Genomic DNA, 21,319 nt, shown 5'->3' on the forward strand with positions numbered 1-21,319 from the left:
CAAGTGAGTATCACTACACCGAAATCACACTGAGGTTCATTCAGTAGTACAAAATAAGTTACTGATTACTTACTATGTGTGTTTTAGAAAGTATGGAAATGTGACTCTATATAATGTGTAGTGATGACAGGCTGTGGGCATGAACCCCAAATGCTGTGGTGGGAGGGTGAATTTAAATGAGCAGTGCGCTGCAAAACTCATTATAAAGTTCATTCAAGCTGCTACTAAATTATTTGACTTGATTCAATCATTTGTCACTGCCTCATTCAAGACTAAATGTATTTTGAAATGTCTATTAAATATTTTAGCCCATATCTTGCTATGTTACAAACACTATGCTAATGAACACCTGAGATTTGAAAACAGCAAATGTGACCTATATATAGGACATTTCAAATAACCAAACCTCCTCAGAATATAAATATATTTTATTGGTTAAAAACGCTGAATAGGTCAGGTATTGTTCATTTCCAACATTATCTTGATCATGAAAGAAGAAAATAAGCAATGAGTACTTGACATTCAATATGTTGAGCATGCTTAAAGACTAAGACCAACAGCAAGGCTGAAAGGGCAATTTCGCTTTTAACTAGGAGCAAATCCCAATTTCCTTATATAAGTAAACTCTTCTTAAAAGTTTCTCTATTAAATTAATTTATTCTAATCCCAATCACAATTCTAATGGCTAATTCCACAACTCCTACATAGAGAAATGTGGTTTCAAATATGAAGAGTCAACATAAAAAAATGTCATGACCTATGCCTAGTTTAAAAAAAAAAATCTTTATTGAGTTACAGAGACCTGTGTTCTTTTTTCTAGACTTGTTAATCTATTCTGAACAATAGCAAATTATAGACCTAAAACAGCACGTCATTTTCTGTGAAATCGTTTGGCTCAGGGTCCTTCAAATGAAGACTGAAGTGAACCCTGATTACCAGCTGATGGAAATCAGATACTAAGGTTCTAGCCAAAAAGTTGAAACAGTCCCAGGTCCAAATGAGGAGTTACCTTATCAGTCAGATGCTAAAACGTTTAGTTGCCTTCACTTCTCTGAGCTCTAGGTAGAGAATGATACCTGAGGTGCAGGTATTGGGGTGCAGCTCAGTGATAAAGTGCTATTCTCACAGGTAAGCTCCTCACATATGATTTTCAACATGTCAGAAAGAATGAGGATCCATGAGTCAATTTTCCTTATCATATGAGGGCATCTTTGAAACCTGTCATAACCAAGGGAACCCTGGAAACATGTAAGGGCAGTTCTTTCTTGACAACTAATTGGAACAGGTAATGTGTGTGTCACAAATAGCCACCATGTCCCAGCGGGTCCCCAAACCTTAAGTTGTTGCCTCTGACCTATAGGATAGCTGACTTAAAGTCCACAAGCTTCCTGAGCCTTTAATCTACCACATTGCTTAGTGAGACTAGAAACACCCCCACTTAGAAATGAAGATAAAGGCCCTGCGCTGGCTGAAGACTTTGACAACTTTCTGTGGCCAGTGGCTCGGGGAGGGAGGAAAGCTGGTACTGCCCTAGAATCTAAGAAGGGAAACACTGAGACAAGTAAGAAGAGAAGGAAGGGGAACAGGGGAAAGAGTGGGAAAGAAAGAAGCCCTCGGGCTCCTGAAAGAATTGATATCCCCCATTCACAATCAACAAGGGCTGGAGTTCCTCCAACTCCCCGCTGTTGCAAACCCACATTACCTGGAGTGATTGTCTGCATTTCAAGGTACCTGTAGTCCTTAGGACCTAGCCCAACCCGGTGTCTACTGTGGCTATTAAAGGACACACATGCACCTGAGCCTTTGCTCTCTGCTCTTCCAGACCTTCCCCTTGAGCCTGTCTCTGTGCCCTGGTCCTCAAGGCTGTAAGTCTCCAGCTTACAGTTCCCTGCTAAGATGCCTCAGTTAGGCAGCCACTAGTACAAGCTGGTGGTAGCAGAGGACACCCCTTCCTTCCTTTTCTTGAGTTCTTCCCAGCCTGAGCTCTTCTCTGATGCACGTCCCAATCCTGCCTGCGGGAGGCCCCAGGCCGAGAAGTACACACTAGGGGACCTGGGACCAGGTGCCTTGGGCCAGGTGGCTATATCCCAGGGAGCTGAGGAAATGAATTATGCCCTCCTGCAGAGGCTCACTCCCACTAAGCACCAGTGGCAAGGGGACAACAGCCTTTGTTCTCCTGGGGCTTGGCAAGGCTGCGCTACTGAGGCGCAACACGGGCGGCGCCAGGGTATCCAGATTGCTCACTTTTGCACGCGGCGTGTCAAAAGGTGCATGTTCCTGTCTTCTCCTTTGAGTGTAGTGGGTAGGAAGTTGGGGAGTAAGGGGTGTGAGGTAAGAAGTATGGGGGAAGGGTTCTGCATATGGCCCAGGCTCTTTGTTTGCATTTGAGGGCACGGCGAGGGGGTTGAACGTGGGTCTGTGCTTGGGTCCTGAGAATGGGACAAATTCCTGAGTATGTCACCATGTTGCACCCGCGCAGCACACATATGCACACTCTCAAGAGCGTATACACACACACGCACACACACACACACTAACACACACACACACACACACAGAGAGAGAGAGAGAGAGAGAGAGAGAGAGAGAGAGAGAGAGAGAGAGAGAGAGAGAGAGAGAGAGAGAGAGAGAGAGAGAGAGAGAGAGGTCCAGTCAGTAGCAGGCAGATTCGTTCCCTGCGCTCCAGGCTGCTGCAGCTTCGTTTGCCCGCAGCGCGGCCACCATGCGTTCAAAGGGGCAGTGAGACTGGACGGGCCCCAGTTCTGCCAGGATGGAGGGAAAGTGGTGCAAATCCACACTCCCTCAGAAGCCTAGACCTCCGGGGTTCGCCCGGGGTCGCAGAGGTCATGGGCACCTTAGGGTCTAGCACAGAGACTAGGAGCCACTGGGCGGCGCGCACACAAGGGGGCGAGGGCAACCTAGCGATGGGAAGGAGGCGGATTTCCCGGTGGGCTTACCCTTAGAAGCATCTTTCTCCTCTTTGGGCTTGGTCACCTTTCCACTCATAGATCCCAGCTTGCTTGACAAGGTTTGTCCAGGAGAAGGAAGTCCTCGCCGATCTGGCTGGACTTGCAAGAGCGCGCTTAGGGCGGCAAGTCGCGACCGCGAGCTCTCAGTGTGGCTCCGGGCGGAATCCGCTTTTCCCCCGCTGCCGCCGCTGCCGCCGCCTGCGAAAGAGTGGGGAGGAAAAGAGAGGGGTGAAGGAGGAGCCGCCGCCTGAGCCTGAGCGGCCGGCCACGGGAGGAGCCGCTCCAGAAGTGCAGAGACAAAGCGGGGCGGCCGCTGCTCCAGCGCCCCGCCGCTCCTACCCGCCCGCGGAGAGCCGCGCTCAGGAACCGCGGGGCACCCGGGAGGCGCAGCCGGGACTCCCCAGCTTCGCCGCCGGCCTGCCCGGGCTCTGTGCGAGTCGCTCGCTCCAAGGGAGCCGGCCACGCCAGGAGTTGCCTGGGTGTTCAGCCCAAGCGCTACTGGGCTGATTTTCCCCGCCTCTCCCAATCTGCTGAGGGCCGCCAACTCAATCAAAATAAAACCCCGAGGAAGGTTTTTTTTTTTTTTTTTTAAATCAAAACAAAGACGAAAATATTCACTTAAAAATAACGAGCCTCCCCGAAAGGGAAATGTTTGAACATGTGATGAGCAACGTGTGAGCCTGTTACACCGCAGAGCCGCGCAGCTTCTCGCCCGCGGGGATTCGGAAAGGGAGGTTCGCTCCTTTCTAGTTAATCCGTTTTCAGATTCCAGTCTTTTGGCCCAAAGAGCAGCCCCCGCCCCGAGTTGCTGGCCAGCAGAGGAGCAGGAACTGAAAACCCTTACCTGTTCTCTCTCCCTACACCCACACCCCCTCGGAGCTCGCCTGCTCCCTCGCTGCCACTCTCCGGGCAAAGAACTCTCTGATCCCAGAGAGCCAGGAATCAGCACTGGAGTGCGTTCTATATAAATGACAAGGTGTGGGCACGCGGGGGGCGGGGGGGGGGCAGCCGGCGAGGGCGGGGCCCCACAAAGCCGCCTGCCGGCTGTAGTAAAAACAGAGCTCGGCAGGGGCGCGCAGACGTCAGCTGCCGCCTTGCAAAAGCTTGGCAGCCTAGCGGAGTGCGGGCGATCTTGTCAGCGGGGTGTTCCCTATTTCCTCGGACGGGCAAGGTCCTCCTCTGCTGCCACAGCGGGCTCTCTCGATCCGCTTTGAACACGGAAGCCAGGAGTCCCTAATCTCCACCCTTGTTACTCCCTTGCCTTTCTGGCTGCACTGGTTGCCAGCTACACTTTAGGGACTCCGCTGTTGGCAACTGCGGTGAAATTTGCCCTGGAGTCTGTGACTGTCCACCTCTGGCCAGCTGTCCAAGTTAAGACGCACTGGTTCTCCAAGGGAGAGAAGGGATCTGGCTTGCCAGTAAGGCAGAGAGTAAAACTGACCTAGTGCTGGCTGCTTCCTCCCACTGTTCTGGTTAGTCAACCTCCTAGGAAGTGAGGTGAGACAAGCCTCTAGTGTTGAAGAAGAATAAATAGTGTCCGCCTGTCGCCCAGGCTACACTTGTGACAACCCATGGAAGGTCCCTCAGAGTTAGAGAACCAGAAGGAAAAGCCGCCCCGAAACCAGAAATGGTATATGGGACATAAGGGGAAGAAGAGGTCAAGGAATAGGAAAGAAGGAACAAGAAGGTCAGTAATCAGTCCCTGGGTGTTAGGAAACCTTTCCCCCTATTGTCCTTTCTGTCAGTGGGGACCGATGGGTGCTGTTAAGGAGAGAAGCAGCCGAGGGCATGGCTTAGTTAACAGAGCCTTCAACTCATTCATCAAAGCACACACTGTACCCTGGGCTTGAAAATGTGCTAGTGAGCCCCAAGCAGAAAAACCATTCACTTCATCCCACCACACTCCCACCCCCTCCTTAATTTGGTTTTGTTAATGATATTAAACCAGGCGAAGAAATCATATAGATGGATTAGTCCTACCAAATCCCAGGCAGTAACTCAATTACAAGAGCCTGCTGTGGCTTTCAAGACCAGGAGTGTGGGCTGCCCCTGCTCCCAGCCCAGGTCTAAAGGTCAGTAATCCTCTAAACTCAATTTGCAGCCTCCATGCTCAGTCTGAGAGGAACTGTAGGCCTGCTTTTCTTGCAAATAATATCTAATAACCTGGAGCTTGATGACACAATGAAATTACCCAACCCAAGGTTAGATATTAATTAATATCAGCATTCTGATAAAGAAGGGATTTCTCTTCGAGAGACAGAAATTTAAATGGTTGACTGTGTGCTTGGAGAAAAAGACAAGAGAAAAGCAATAAAAAAAAAAAACTGTCCCTTTGTAATCTATACCCAATAATAGCTACCATTCTTTTAGTGCCTCAACTGTAACAAGCAGTGGTGCTCAATCATTACATCAGTATCTTAAACTCCCCAACATCCCTAGTAAGTGTTGGTATTATTACTTCCATTTTCAAATGGTGAAATCAGGCCTTGGAGTGATTGAATGATTTTTAAAAAAATCAGGTCTCAGTATGGAGCTCATGCCTACCTGGTACTCCCAGCTCCGAAGGTTACAGACATAGACCATGTCTAACTAGCTCTCCATTGAATAGTTTTCAAAAAGGTCACAGGCCTGGTTGTTTGTGGAGCCTGGGTAAGAATCCATGTGTATCTGTCCCTAACACCAAAATTGGTCTTTAGCATACCATTTCATAGCACGATCCTAAGCCTCTTAAAGCAGAAGACACTTTCAATGGACATTTCTTTAAATCACAAACTTCTAAATCTTTGTCAGTCTCCTTAAACACACCAGACACACACACCAGACACACCACACTCACACCACACACATACCATACACCACACACACACACACCACAAACACCACACACACACACACACACACACACACACACACACCTCACCACACACATAAACACTACACACACACCACACACACCACAAACTACACACACCACACTGTGTCATACTAGGTCAGTTTCACTCTCTGCCCCTTGAGCAAGCCAGATCCTATCTCTCCATTCTTGGAGAACCAGTCTGTCTCAACTTGTACAGCTGGCCAGAGGGTTGTGTGTATGTGTGTACTACTACTCAACTCCTGTGTACCTATACCATTTGTTTTGTCTATCTCCTGGTAAGCTCTCACAGGGTCACCACATTATAATTTTAGAGGGTTCTATGTCTTTACAAATAATCTCTACCCACAGCTCTATAGTCAGCAAGACTAACATCCAGCTGAAAGCCAGGTATAACTCTTCCTTAAACGACAATAAAACAAACCGTAAGCATAGCAAACCCAGGGTGAAATCTAGGTTAGCTAATATCATTGAGGTGATGTAGAGAGATTTCTCCAAGGGAGAATGAATGAAGCATGCTTGTTCATGAGCACAAGTAAGTAAAATTGTCTTCCCTCGCTAGAAATCATCCTGCAAAGGAAATAAGCACAATATAAAGAAAATAGACACCTTGTGCAAAAACACTGTATTGGTGTGTGCCTGTGTTGAGACAGATCAATGGTCATCAGGAGAACTTTAGTGCTAAACCCCAGGAATTATGACTACTCAAGTGCACAGCCAAGCAATGGTATCCAAATAAACTTTCTGACTCTGCTAGTGAGATTGCACTCAGTCATGTTTGTAAAAGAAATGGGTCTGCTCCATTTTCATCTCCTCCCACATGTTTAATATGAAAATTCCATTAGTACTGGCTCCAATGACACTATACTCCAACCTCAGTGTCTAGCTCTCAAATACTTCGTAAGCAAAAAGACCTGGTGAAAGAGGCTCTGACATCTGTGCTGACATCAGAAGTTGGTCCCTATGGTACATATGCAGACCATCAAAGTATTTGGTCTGCCTTGCTTTCTTTTGTTTTGAGGCAAGGTCGCACTGAGACTCACAGACTGGCCTTAAATCTACAACTGTGCTGTATCTCTTGCCTCTAAGTGCTGAGAACCCTGGTAGGACTCATAACTTCTTCAATATACATTACATGGTAGAAGTGATGCTTTCTTAATTTTAGAGTAAATTGGAAATTATCAGACAGAGATGCCTAGCACACCTGGTGGCCTATTTCATACCATCATCATGTATGAAGTGTAACCACCCTAAAGAGTTTACAGCTAAGCTCTCAAGCTGATGGCTTGTGCTGATCTCCCTGACAACAACCCACATTGCTGGCAAGTCGAGCAAGAACTGCCTCTTAGATATACAATCCTTATTACCAGATAATATCAACTTCATCTCACACTTGGCTGCATTCTTGTGAGAGACCATTTCAATGAAGAATTATTTAAATGGGTACTTTTCAAATTACTGACCAAAGGACTTGGGACCCAAATTAAGTAGTTGAATTGTTGTTGCTCTTAGCCATTTCTGTAGTTTACTTATAGTCTAAGTACCCCCTAAGTGTCTATTATATAACCAAAGAATTGATCTTCAGGGTACTGCCATTAAAAGGTGAAGAGGATGGTCATCATAGGCAGGACAGGTTTTGGGAGAGCAAAATCTACCTATCTGACTTTCTATTTAGCCAAGTAAGGAGTTCTATATGCACACATACAATATACATGCCTCATTTCCACCATAATATGCATGGTGTGACTTCTTTCCCTGATACACACTTTTGCCATTGTCATTCGGACCAGCTATAAAACACTTCTTCAGAGAGAAGGGTTTTCATCTTGACATTTGAACTTTCAGCTTTCCAAAACTGAGCTAAATAAGTCTTTCATTTTTATCTTTATGAAGTAAGAAGCCTCAGGTATATCACTGTAGTAATGCAAATCTGAATAAAGCAGGTGCTGTTTTAGAGTAATTTGCTATGCAGCAACAGTAATGTAATAGAATACTACAAGTTCTTGCACACCTGTAAGTTCATGTCATTTCATTATATATAGTTAAAGTCTAATTCACAGCTAATTGAACCCAAGCTGTTATTGTGCTTTGAACAATAGAACTTGGTAGATGTTATGTTGTGTCAGGTCCTGGGAAAGTCTTTAAAAGATCTGGAAGAAATTTCACTGGGGGGAAATCCAGCCACCAAGTAAGACACTAGATATCCTGACATTCATGCTGTGAAGAAGCCTAATGTCATAGTTACTTTTTGTCAACATGACACAAAAGTAGGCAATACCTGTGAAGAGGGAATCTTAATACCTGTAAAGAATTATCTCCATAAGACTTGTCTGTGCTGATGGCTGTAGAACATTTTATTGATTATTAATTTATGGGGGTAGACCTAGTGTTGGTGGTATAGTCTTTAGTCAGAGGTGCTGAGGTTGTTTAAGAATGGTAGTTGAAAGCTGGGCTGCCTTGCCTGGCCTCAGTGGAAGAGGATGCAGTAGTTCTACTTCAACTTGATGTGCCAGGGTGGTTTGATACCCATGGGGGCCTCCCATTTTATGAGAAGAAGGGGAGGAGGGGTATGAAAGTGGGACTGGGAGGAGAGGAGGGAAACGAGACTGTGATCAGGATATAAAGTGAATAAATACATTAATGAGGGAAAAAGGGAGTTGAAGCCAGAGATGTTGGCACACAGCACCAAGGAGGACGACACAAGTAGATCTTTATGAGTTCAAGACCATCCTGGTCTTCATAGCAAGCTCTAGAACAGAGAGGGCTGTTATACAGACAGAAAGACTGTCTCAAGAAAAAAGAGGTGGGAGAAGGAAAGAGACAGCAAAAGACAGAGAGATACGTAGCTGACCAAGCCAAGGGAAGCAAGCCACTAAGCACTATTTTTTTCACAGTCTCTGTTTCTGTTCCTTTCTCCAGACTCATGCCTTGCGTTACTGCCTTGTAGGCCAGATAAGCCTTTCCAAGGTGGTTTTGCTCAGTGTTTTATCACAGCAATAGAAAGCAAATCAGGACACCGAAGCTGTTCTTAGGAAGGGGTCATGTGGAAGAGTATGGAGAGACACGGGTGATGGCAATTACCAGGATCCTAGCGATGTGGCCCAAGTCAGACTGTCTCAGTTTGCTGCCAGACAATCAAATTAAGATTTTAAGAGGCAGAAAAGAAACATCTTTTTCTGTACTCTATCCAGATTCTTAATCCACACAATTATGATAAAACGGTTATCACTTAAAGATATTTAGCTTTGGGGTGCTCTGTTACACAAATGCTTAATAAAGTAAACTGTAGATGACTTTGGACCCAGAATTTTTGGTTTCCTGTTTGTCTGCTATGACTCAAACTGGAATTTAGAAGTGAATCACAGGTTTACAACAGGGAGATGTTAATAATGTATCCATCAGGTTCTTAATAATAGGATCTTCACAACCCACAGTAAGCAGATCTGTGATTTTATGCCTTCTGTAAAACTGAGCATTTGGACCATTATAACTGTCCAAATCAGAATGCTTGTGAGGAATTGAGATTTTTTTAAGTGTTTGTCTCTTGATTGTCCAGGGAAGGGGAAATTACTGAGCTAGAGTTTGTTCAAAGATTCAGTCACACTAGAAAACTATGAATATCACTGTGCAGCAAGGGCTGTCCATCAAGAAAGCTTATCATTCCACAGCATTCAGAATTGCCTATGACAAGGAGGAGTGACTGATCAATAGTGGCCTTTATCTCACAGTATGGTTTACATCCTAACGTCTGTATTAACCACTTTCTCCACATTCAGAGGGACCTGGAACAACCACTCAGAGATTAAGAACACTCACTGCCTGCTCTCCAGGAGGACCCGGGTTCATTCCCAGCACTCACATGGCAGATCACAACTGCTATATCTCTAGTTACAGAGTCATTATCTTCTGACATCTGTGGATACCAGGCATTTGTGTAGTACACACACATATAGGCAAACCAGTCAAACATATAAAAATGAATAAGTCTTTAAAAACGCAGTCAAACAACAGACTTTGCCATCATTTCTCAGCACCTAACATGCAAAACACTTTGTCCCAGGTCTGCTTTACAAAGTTTTTCAGGTCCTGTTTCTGCCTTTACTAAGCAATCATTCTGACAATGGTAAAAGTTTTTTTCTTTTCTTGAGAAAATCTTGGGCCTAATACTTAGTTAGTAACAGACCTGTGATTGGCTGTATATTCACTTTGCTGACAAAGATGCACAGAGTTAAGGGCTCTACACAACTCTTTATGATAAACTCCCAGATGCCTATTCCAACCAAGGTCTTCTACAATTCCTTAATGCATAATAAAAGGCATAATAAAGTTCCCATCTTCGTAATCCTGTTCACAGAACCACTAGGTTTCTTGCCTGTACTAAATATTTATTCATATTATACTCAAAGAAATATTGTGTTATTATCATCAGCCCAATTCTTCAGATCATTGAACAAATTAAGAAAGACAGAGCAATGTATACAAACACAACCGCTAAGAGGATTGTCCAGAGCAATGGCTCAAATAAGTCTTGGCTTTTAAAATGTCTTGCTCTTTCCTCTGTATAACTTGACATATCCTGCAATTATTATGGAATAACCAGCAACTCTGAAAGTTCCACAGGGAGAAATTCAAGCACTTGGAAAAGAACAGAGCTCTCAGGGCTTACAGACTATTGCAGAGTTACTCTGTCAATGCCAGACTCTACCCCAGTATGGTTGACACAGAGGTATGCCATCCACATTCCACTTTCATGAGAGAGCTGATAGACAGGTGTATGGATCGTGGTCTGTGAGCATCCTCCAGCTGTCACTTGTACCAGGGTTGACTCAGTTTAAGAGCTGCTTAAACAGAAGTCATAACCTTCATATGAAAGTCCAACTGTATAACTGAGTTCTGGCCTAATGTCAACACTCCCAGAGACCCCATTGTTCCATGCCTGCTTAGCCAAAGGTATATTTGTCCTTCTTCAAAGTTCACCTAATTATTATGCTCAGCCATGCCTTTTCACTTTTCCTTTCCCAGTTCCTGATTTCTAAGGGAAATACCCACTACAAACTTCATGATGGGTTGCCACAGTTTTTCACGGAATTCAGCCTCTGATATTTCTCCCTGTTTCTCTCAAATTCTTTCTTACAGCCCAAACCATTGTTAGAAATCTTTCTTTTCTTGTAAAAGATTGTTAGAGGTGTCTAACCTTGAAACATTGTGATATGACATTGTCTTCCACAACTTTTTTGGGCTATAGTCCTAGCTATCGGGGAGATATGTGCGTGGCTTATGGATCTAGATTATGTGATCAGTGTCCCCATATCTTTGGACTGAGAGTTCTTTCTTGGGTGGTTCCTTGAAACCTTTTCAGCAGTATTAAGATTAGAGGCCTGTTTTTATGCCTATCACAAAAATCATATTCAAGTGGTGCTAAATGTATCTGTAAAAATTTAGAAAAGGACAACTATGAACAACTATTAAATTATAATGTAAACAAATATGAGAAAGGCAATCTGGGTCAATAATGACAAGAAAATCCTGCTTACCTTTTCTTCATTTGAAACTACTTGTAACACAGTTTTTTTTTTTTTTTTTTTTTTTTTTTTTTTTTTTTTTTTTTTTTTTTTTTTTTTTTGTGCCAGCCAGTGCTACACAACTGCAATAATCTACACAAGGTACTGAACTTTTAAAAAGAAAAAGCTTATTTAAACTAATACTTGTGATGTCCCAGTTAGTTATTTGCTTTTAGGATGATGAATATATAATAGAAGCAAGCTTGGTCTGTACAGCAAGTTCCAGGCAAGCCACTGATATACAGTATGATCCATTCCAATGAAAAAAGGAAGAGAAAGAGGGGGAGGGGGAGGGAGAGAGAACTACGAATGGGAAATTTATCTGCTCATGTCATCATTGATATTGAATAACAGTATCTGGACTTCACCTCAGGCTTTTGTTTGTGTTTAAAAGGCTATGCTGACCTTTTCAAGAAGTCTCTGATCACTATCTGATAGAAGACCCTGAAAGAATCTATCTATAAGGAGTGATGCTTGGGATTTACTGTTAGTGGAGGTTACATTTCTGAGCCCCATATTAAAGCTATGTCAAGAGTGCTATGACACTGTTAAAGTGCAAAAGTGTGTTCCAGTGATTCCCTTAGACACTTGTCTAACTCTGGCTTCTTTTTGTTTTCTCTTTCTGAGATACTGGGCTAGTGGACTGTGTGTATGCTTAGTACATCATCTGAATGACTTTACTTATTACACCTGTGAACTTACCCTTGGCACTTCCTGTTAAGGGTAGGGACTACATTTCCCAGAAGTCTCTTCCTTGCAATCTTGGTGTTTAGGTAAAACAACAACTATTGCCTCAAACGGGACAACTATGAGTTAGCATGGCCTGGGGAATACATATTTAATTCATCCCAAATTCCAGGTTCCAGAATGGAAGTTCCTATAGTAATAGAACGAAGGATGCTATGAATTGAGGCACTTTTTGATCTACATTTGTGGACATACTCAGTAGGTATTAATAGCAATAAAGAGAAACCTCAGCCATAGGATTCAAATTCTATTTAGTAATACTCCAAACATTTCAGTTGCTGAAAACTGGTTTTATTAAGTTAGTACATTCCAAAAGTTTGTCATCTGTTACTGTGTTATGTCAGACACAGGGGTTGGCAAGGAATGGCTCTGTAGGAGACTAAAGATAGCCCAAGATAAACTGAAATTTGTCTCTGGTCCTAAAGCATTCCAAACTTTCCATAATTACCAAAGTTCTAGTCAGTTAATCAGCCTGAAAAAGGCTCTAGTGAGATGATACACTTTCTTTTTGGAAACTTTTGTCCACATAGGTTAGACTTTGTTATTGAGAAAAACGGAAATCTTTGATGATCAGAGTAAAACAGTCTCAATATTCTTAAGATGCTATAAATGGTCAGACACCATGAATGAACAGAAATCTCTGAGTTCCTGCTTTCTATTAAGTTTATGTAACTAAAACTGACAACTTTACACAATTCTACCAAATTTATATTCTCTTGTTTTCTACAGGGATTCAAGCTGTAGTGATTAAGAATATTTTCCTGACTCCCTATCATGGATCTTCTGTATTTCCTCTCTTGTCCTGCATCCTTTTTAAAGAAATATGTTAAAATTAAAATGTATTAAATCCCTTAGCATTGTACTATACTTTTACTTTTATTAGATTTATTTAGTACATCCATTCACATGGAGACCGGACTTTTGAGAGGCAGTTGTCTCCTTTCCCATATGTTGTGAAGCAGTATATCTACAGTCCACTATGTGTGTGAGAAGACTGTAGGAAAGTGAGAACTTTAGCTTATAGTCTTTCTCATTGTAAATTACATACTACTCACCTTTCCTGAGCAAAAGTCTTATTGAAGCTCATGGGAAACAGCTAAATATGAGTTGCGTCCTGCATGCTGTGAGAGTCTTGACCAAAGGATTGCTGTCTTTCTTACTCTGTTAAGTGCATAGAACATAATTGATCCAGCACTATAAAGACCTCAAAAAAGGAGACCAGACACTGAAAAAATCAGATCTATATGCCTGCTGCCTCAGGACTTCAAGAGGATATGAAGGAATTAATTAGAACAACAGATTGGGACACTGTAAACCTAGAAAGAAGGCTCTTCCTCTAAGAACTTAACTTTCTACCAATTGAGAGCCCTATTACAACTTGAGTAGGTACCCCCTCATGACCATGAGGCAACTTTAATAAGCTATCAACAAAATAGTTTAACTTTTAGTGGAAGGACATTTAAGTGCTGACTTGTAAACCACCATCCTTGCCAATAATGAAATGCATGTAAAGGTTGAACAGTAGCATAAAATAGACTTTCTGGTACTACAAAATAAGATTCACTAAATCAACAGTTTACTAGATTAACTACACAAGAGAACTATGTCTAGGAAGATAACACACAGCAAGAAATAACAAGCACAAAGGCAACAATATCACAATGATCACTGTGAGGGTAAACAGTGTAAGAGACTTGATGGCAGATCTTAAAGAAAGGAATGAAACAGAAAGTATAGTAAAACAAAACAAAACAATAAAACCCCAAAAAAACAAAAACAAGTTCTCTGAGTCTAACAGCTATATTACTGAAATAACTGAAATTATATAAAAAATAAGCTTATAGAATGTAAGAAATATACTCATAAAATGCCAGTGAATCCAAAGAGAAATTTCAAGCCACCTTAAAGCAATAAAAATTAATCACTTTATTCCAAAATATAGATGGCACAGAAGAAGCTTTTCCCAGGGGAAAAAAAGCCCTATATATTCTTATTGCATTGACAAATATTGAAGAAGATAAATTAGCTTAGTAGTTATATTATAATGTTTTGGAGAGAATCACAAATATAATGAGGAAGAAGTAAGAAATGAAATAATAAAAATTCTAGAATCAATAAAACAGTTAAAGGTTGTTCTTTGAGAAAACCCAATGAGAAGATATCCCTCTTGGAAATAAGATTAAATAATAAATGAATACTTCAAAGTATTAAAATGTGAAAGGAGATATAATCAGAAGTAATGACATATATGAAGAATCATATGTTAAATCTTTAGTATCACAGTTGAAAGTCTGAAAATAAATGCTTTTCATTTAGTAAACTAAATCTACTCATTTAGAGGCAGAAATGTTCAATTGCTAATTTACCAAGTAAAAGAATGAAACAATGTATAAATATCATTAAGGAAGTCACCACAGCAAGGAAGTTCACAGGTTTTCATACTATTGTAAGTATTTGGAGAAATAAATATTTCAATATTATTCAAATTATCTAAAGCTGTAAAAGTAAGAAATCCCTTTAATTATTTTTATATCAATCTAAATTTGATCTCCAAACATACAAAGGTATATAAATAGATAAATCTATAAGTACTTTTATTTTTAGATATGCATGTTGACATTTTTAATACAAAACAGGGGTCTTTCGATAAAATAAAATTATGACCAATTAGAATGTGGTACATGTCACCTTTCCCTTTGTTAAGAATTTTTTTTCAAATTATTCATTTCTTGTAACTTAATTTTGAAATAAGCCAAGTGAGTTGACATGAAGGATAAAATGAGGTGGAATTGACTCTTCTCATTGTAGGCCTTAAGAGGCCTTGGACACACTCTCCTTCCTTATAGTATCCCTGCAGTTACGCTGAGACTAGCTCTATGAATCATCTTGATTTAACTGATAGAAAAATGAGAGTTTTCTTAGGGAAAAAAGTGGTACTAAGCATTATGGTCTGGACCAACAGAGCCAGACAGACCTACAGTGACAATTAGAGTCACTTACCTGAGCCAAGAATAGAAAAAGCAGACCCTGACTAACAAAAAGACTCACAAAAAATAAATTTATATATATATATATATATATATATATATATATATATATATATATATATGTATGTATGTATGTATATACACATATATTCCAATGTGGTTTTGTAGTAGAAAAACAGGATATTCATATAATATATTTTAATACTTATATGTAACAATAAATGCCTTAAAATAAGCATGAAAAAAATAAAAAAGAGGGGGAGGAAGAGGGAGAAAGAAAGAACTCTTTCTAGATATCAGAATATTTACTCTAAAGTCACTGTAATCGAATGAAATGACAGCAGCACATAAGTAATCGACAATGTGATTAAGAACAAAGCCAATTATGCACAATTATATATATACAATTAAACACATATAATCGTTTAAAATTTTCAAAGCATAACAAATGTTGATATTTCAGTTCAACAAAGATGCACTGGAAATGCAATATGGATGCAATAGGCTATTAATTTGAAATAATTTGGATTCTATTTACCTAAAATAAAAATTATATATAGGTAAAGAAAAATTTAAAGAATAGCAAAAATTCTGTGATATCTACAACCTCTTAACCAATTCCGAAAGCTGAGAAGTCATGAAAGTCATTTTGCAGCATACAGTTTTTCAGAATTTGGGCAAAATCATCACAATTCAAACAGATTAACAAGACACTGAAAACATAACTATACCTTTAAAAGGCGTGAGGAGTTCATAGTGATAATATAAAGGGTGGGCTCACAACGAAAAATACAAGAAACACATACAAATTGACTGGGGAGAGGAGGAAGAGCATGAGGAAGAGGAGTAGAAGTTGCAGCACTTCCCAGAGCTGCAGCTTTAAATAAGTAACATTTTTTCTCTCCTAAAGAACTCAAATTGATATGAAAGAAGTTAAACCAGGAACAGTACATTATCAGCTTAGCTTACATATAGTACTAATAATGTTTACAATGTGTCATAAGGGATGGCAGAGAGAAGGCTCAGTGGTCAAGAGTGCTTTCTGCTTTTTCATACTATAGAAGGCCTAGGTTCAGTTGTCAGAACCCACACAACAACTCACAATGATCTGTACTTCCAGTTTCAGGGGATGATCGTTCTTCTAAGTTTAGTGAGTTTATAAACACACATGGTGTATACACATACATTCACATCCAAAAACATTTTAAAAAGAATGTGCTGTAAGGTCAACATAGTAATATTTCAGAATAAAGTATACTCCTGAATTGCTACTACACTTGTGAATTTGTTATGTGCTTTTAAGAAAGCAATGGAGCAACACCAAATGAAATTAAAAGCAATGTTTATTTTTCAACCTACTTATTTTATTCTTGGGAATCTATTACAGACTAAGAATAATGGCATCCTTTAAATATATATAATCAAGATTTTATTGTGATTTTGCTTTTTACTAGCAAAATGTGGAAGTAAAATTAATCCCCACAAAAGTAGAGTTGCCTGGGTAACTTATTCACATCTATATAACATGGTCTCTAAGCAATAAAAAATCAAATTAAACAATTGTAGGTGATTTGGAGGTTTTGTTGAATGGGAATAATAGAAGAACAATAACAGCAAATACTGATTTAACTAAATGTTGAGAACTTTACGTAGCCTAGACTAGCCTAGAACTATGTAATCAAAACTATCCTTGAAATTACAATCCTGCTTTTGTTACCCAATTTCTGGGATTAAAGGTCGGTACCTTGCCTTCAGTTATATTTCTAACTCACTGAATCCTTATAACCCTATGAGGTGCGGATTATTATTCTCATTTTCTGGATGAACAAAATGAACTCCTAGAGAACGTGCGGTCACATTACTAATGAAAGGCAAGAAGAGTTTGATATGGGAAAGTCTGACTGACTACATGATTTCTGTATAAATTGTAATTTAAAAGATAGGCATAGGCAGTTGTGCACATATGCAAACTATATATGTTTAATACAACTCAAGGAGAATAAAAATGTAGAAGAGTACATACTAGTCTACTAATATGCATTTTATAGTTGTATTTTATTATATATATACACACACACTATATATATATATATAGTTAAGAAATAACCACATTTCAACAATGAACAAATCTACAGCAGATGTAGTTTCTGCTCTGTATATGGCAAAGAAAAAAGTCTATTCCAAGTTCATTTAGATCACCGCTGCTTGATACCATTTGCTCCTCCTCTGTACCCCTGGCATTGTGTTCATCTCTCCCGTATGGCAGAAGAACTGTATTTAGAAATGCCAAGTGCTTCCCATCCTACTGAAGCCAAGAGACTCCCTGGAATCTAGTCATTGCTATCTTAAATTTTCCAACCTAAGAAGGCTTCTAAGACCACATAACTGTTTTCACATCTCATATTTAAGAGATCTGCTATATACTTGCATCCTAGATGAACTAAAAGTACATTTTATGATGTTCTATTCTCACTTCTATCTATGTCAAAAAGAAAGATATAATACTTTTATTTATTATTATTTTATGTGGATTACATATGAATGTGTGTGTTGCAGGTAAATGTTTTAATAGAAGGAGACAAGATGTCAATGTCAAGTGTCTTTTTTTTTCTATTGCTCTTTACCAGAAAGGTCTAAGTGTGGTTAGATTTGCTGAACAGTGACTCCCAGAGATCCTCTTGTTGTACCTCACAGCATTAGGATTAGAGGCATGTGCCACAACACTCATCATTTTATACATATAGGTTATGAGCATCCAGACCCAGGTCCTCCCTCATGTTCCTTGACATCACAATTAATTGTTATCATGCCCATGATGGGATGAAGGCCACATTGTACTCTCAGGCTTAAGGTGCTTCCAGAGACAAAATGGATTGTGATATCTTTTCCAACGAAGCTTGTGCTCTTGGGGGAAAAAAATCTTTTTGTTTGTTTGCTTGATTGCTTATTTTCTTTGCTTGGTTTTGGTCTGATTTTAAGCTTATATTTTTACATTGAATTTTTATTACATTTATTTTATTTATTTTACATAGTGAAAGATTTCATAAAGATGTTTCATAGATGTATATTAAGTATTGTGCCCCTATTTATTCCCCACCCTCCCATTTCCCTCTTCTCTTCCCATGATTCCTCTTTATTTGTGTAGACAGACTTTTCCATTCGTCTAGTTCCATTGAATATATAACAAATTATGCAGCTGAATTAATTTGGGATCCCAAAGTGAGGAAAATGCAATATTTGTCTTTCTGATCTGATAAAGAAATGATATTTGAGCTATATTCGGTGTTTCTGAACATGGGGTCAGTATCAGAGTTCCAGGGGCATTTAAAAACTCCAGCTCTACTGACTCAAAATTCCAAGAAATGGGATGTAAGAGTTAGCATGTTTAAAAAGTCCTTCATATCATTCTTATGGATGCTACAGTATAGACCATAAGCAATTACACACACACACACACACACACACACACACACACACACACACACGGGAATGCAGAAAAGACACAGGAATCAAAGGCAATAGCAGAAGCAAACTGACCAGGCATGAAAGCAGAATGGGAGACAGTATCTAACTCAGTTTGACTAGGGATTTTAGAGTTAGACAGCAATAACAAATAAGACTGAAGGCTGGAGAGATGGCTCAGTGGTTAAGAGCACTGACTGCTCTTCCAGCGGTCCTGAGTTCAATTCCCAGCAACCACATGGTGGCTCACAACCATCTGTAATGGGATCTGATACCCTCTTCTGGTGTGTGTGAAGACACCTACAGTGTACTCATTAATCTTTTCAAGGCCAATATATTGCAAAGGTGGGCAAGAGCTTTCACAAGTTAGTAAAGACTAAGATAACAAATAAGATTGCAAAGGCTGCCACAGTGCCAGGGTAAGGAACTTTAACTTGATTCTGAAACAATGGAAATCATTGGTATATTTAAACAAATAAATAAAACAACAAGGTAGAACTGCACCTTTCCAGAGCTTCCCAACTCTGAGAATTAGAATTATCAGGATTGTTTGCTGAAAATCCCACTTCCAAAGCACTATCCCAGAGCTTCTGAGTCAAATTTCCAGGGATGTAGCTCAGAGTTTAAAGTTCTAAAGAATCTTCCTAGGTGAATTTTGAGCAGCCAGTCTGGTAGATGTTCATGATTGAATTTGGGACTCATGTCTTTCCTGATGGCTGCATTTGTGAAAAGTTGTTTTTTCACTTAGGAATTTGATTATTAGACTTAGTTGTTCAAAGTACTAGGAAAAAGGGCATTATTTAGAAGTACCTTGCAATAAATCTCCTTATTCAGCAAAAGAAAAAGAATTTATGTTCTTCATAGCATTTTCATAAACAACGTAACTAGGGTAAATGCAAAACCCTTGATAACTTTTAGTAAAATATTACATGTTTGTGTGTCTAGTCGGTAGTAATGCCATATGGCTGTACTAGAAGTAACATGGGTAAAATAACTGAATGTTCAATTTTCACCTAGTCTTACAACACAGTGAAGGAGCCTCTAAATGATAATGAATGAAAGTAGAAAGTGTTAGTAGGATGTGGTTATGAGCAGAAGGTTTAGCAAAGGTGAGGCAATAAGGCAGGTAGACCAGATAGTCATTTATTGTGACTCATGCTTTAAGGAGGATCAGATTATATAACATTCAGGGTGATTATTGTAAGTTCAAAATTTCATGTTTGTTATTTGAACACATGTATATTAAAGACAGAAGGCAAAGAGAATAGATGTGGAGAGGACACACATAATGTTTAAGAGTCTAATTCACTTTGTAAAACTATATAAAGACAATTCCGAGTCAGGAGGTTTGTCGTCACAGCTTTATGGTGTCACAAGCTTTAAAGAGTATTATTTTTATTTTTAAAAAGCATATCTCTTATAAAAGAATATCTTAATTTCTATGAGAACACCATTATTCATGAGTAAGGATCTACCTTAGGAGTTTTCTTACAACAATGCTCAAAGCCAATCTGAGCCTTCCAATAATGAAACTGATTAATTTTCCTTTCAGTGGCTCCCAACCTTTAATCCAAACCTTCCCAGATCCCCTTCTGTTCCCATTCCTTCCTCAAGGCCCATTGCTGTCAATAGTCTAGCAACCATAATTTTATTTTAATAGCAGAATTTCCGAAAGTAAATATAATCCAACCAAGTATTTTGCAAAGGTTGGTTCAAATGAATCTTTCCTAAGGACGTCCTGAACTATATGGTTCCATTTCTGGTCAACTCTAGATTACACTTTGCTGTTTCATAGCAGAAAAGGGGACTATAGATAAGCAATGTCCTGGTGCAAATTCAAATTCACGAAGTAGTGGGGGAAGAAAGAAAAGGTACCTAGTCAAAATAAAACAGATCTGGGTACAGAAATTGGGAGAAAATTAAGTTGAACAGTTTAAGTGTTTTCTTGATAAGTAATCACTTGTTTTGTGGTGGGAAAGAAAACGGAAAAGAATTAATTCCCACATGTTACTATGGTTTTGTTGGTGTTTTAGGAGCTCAGACTTTTTATTTGTAGGATCTGCCCTGCCCTGACATTTGTCTCCCTGCCCCAGACAGAGGAAACTTGGCCCTGTGTTACCCAACAGGACCCCAATTCCTGAAGCATTTCCCCCGGTGATTTTGGTTTCACCTACCTTAGAAGTGAAGATGCAATAGGCCTGGTAGTGAGGAGCAAGCAAGGTCCCACCATGAACCAAAGCTTAAAGGGCCTGGTTTTTATTAGTGCCAACGGTCATGCACTCCTGAAGCCAGGAAGATTCTTGGTCATATCGTCACCATGCGTTTCTGAGGTTTCCAAGAGTCTGCATCAGGCCAAAGTACCCCCCAAATGCTAAAGTTCCCCTTGGCTTTTAGGGCTTCAGGAAAGAAAAACAAATCCCGAAGAATCTCAGTGGTCAGTGGACCCTGTTCGGTTCATATCCGACTGTTCTGAGGAGTGGTAAGTCACAGGGTCTATATTGCAGCTATTTTTAGTGAAACAAAATTCCTTCCCCAAGTTCTCCTGCTTCCAATTTGTTCTAAGTGTGGGAGACCAGCTGTGGGCAGATCATCTTACTGGACCAAGGCTCTGTCAAGGCGAAGGCACCGAAGCGGAGAGGTGGAGCAAAGCTCCCACATTTTGGTGAGATGACCCTGTCTTGCTTTCTCACTATCTCCAGAGGAGGATCCTTTGGAAAGGAA

General features: G+C 40.2%; 1 protein-coding gene across 1 annotated transcript in view; it reads right to left on the bottom strand.

The window, feature by feature from the left end:
* The window catches only part of FGF13 (fibroblast growth factor 13), a gene marked incomplete at its 5' end in the record, with an annotated part of 514,647 nt that extends 493,596 nt beyond the window's left edge, over positions 1-21,051 (bottom strand). The window contains 2 exons of the mRNA XM_080910284.1: positions 2,958-3,167; positions 20,773-21,051. Coding sequence (XP_080766410.1) covers positions 2,958-3,006 — 49 coding nt within the window. The remainder of the gene's footprint in view (positions 1-2,957; positions 3,168-20,772) is intronic.
* Positions 21,052-21,319: the final 268 nt, after the last annotated feature.

The sequence above is a fragment of the Micromys minutus genome (genome assembly GCF_963924665.1).
Source record: "Micromys minutus genome assembly, chromosome: X".
Taxonomy (NCBI): Eukaryota; Metazoa; Chordata; class Mammalia; order Rodentia; family Muridae; genus Micromys; species Micromys minutus.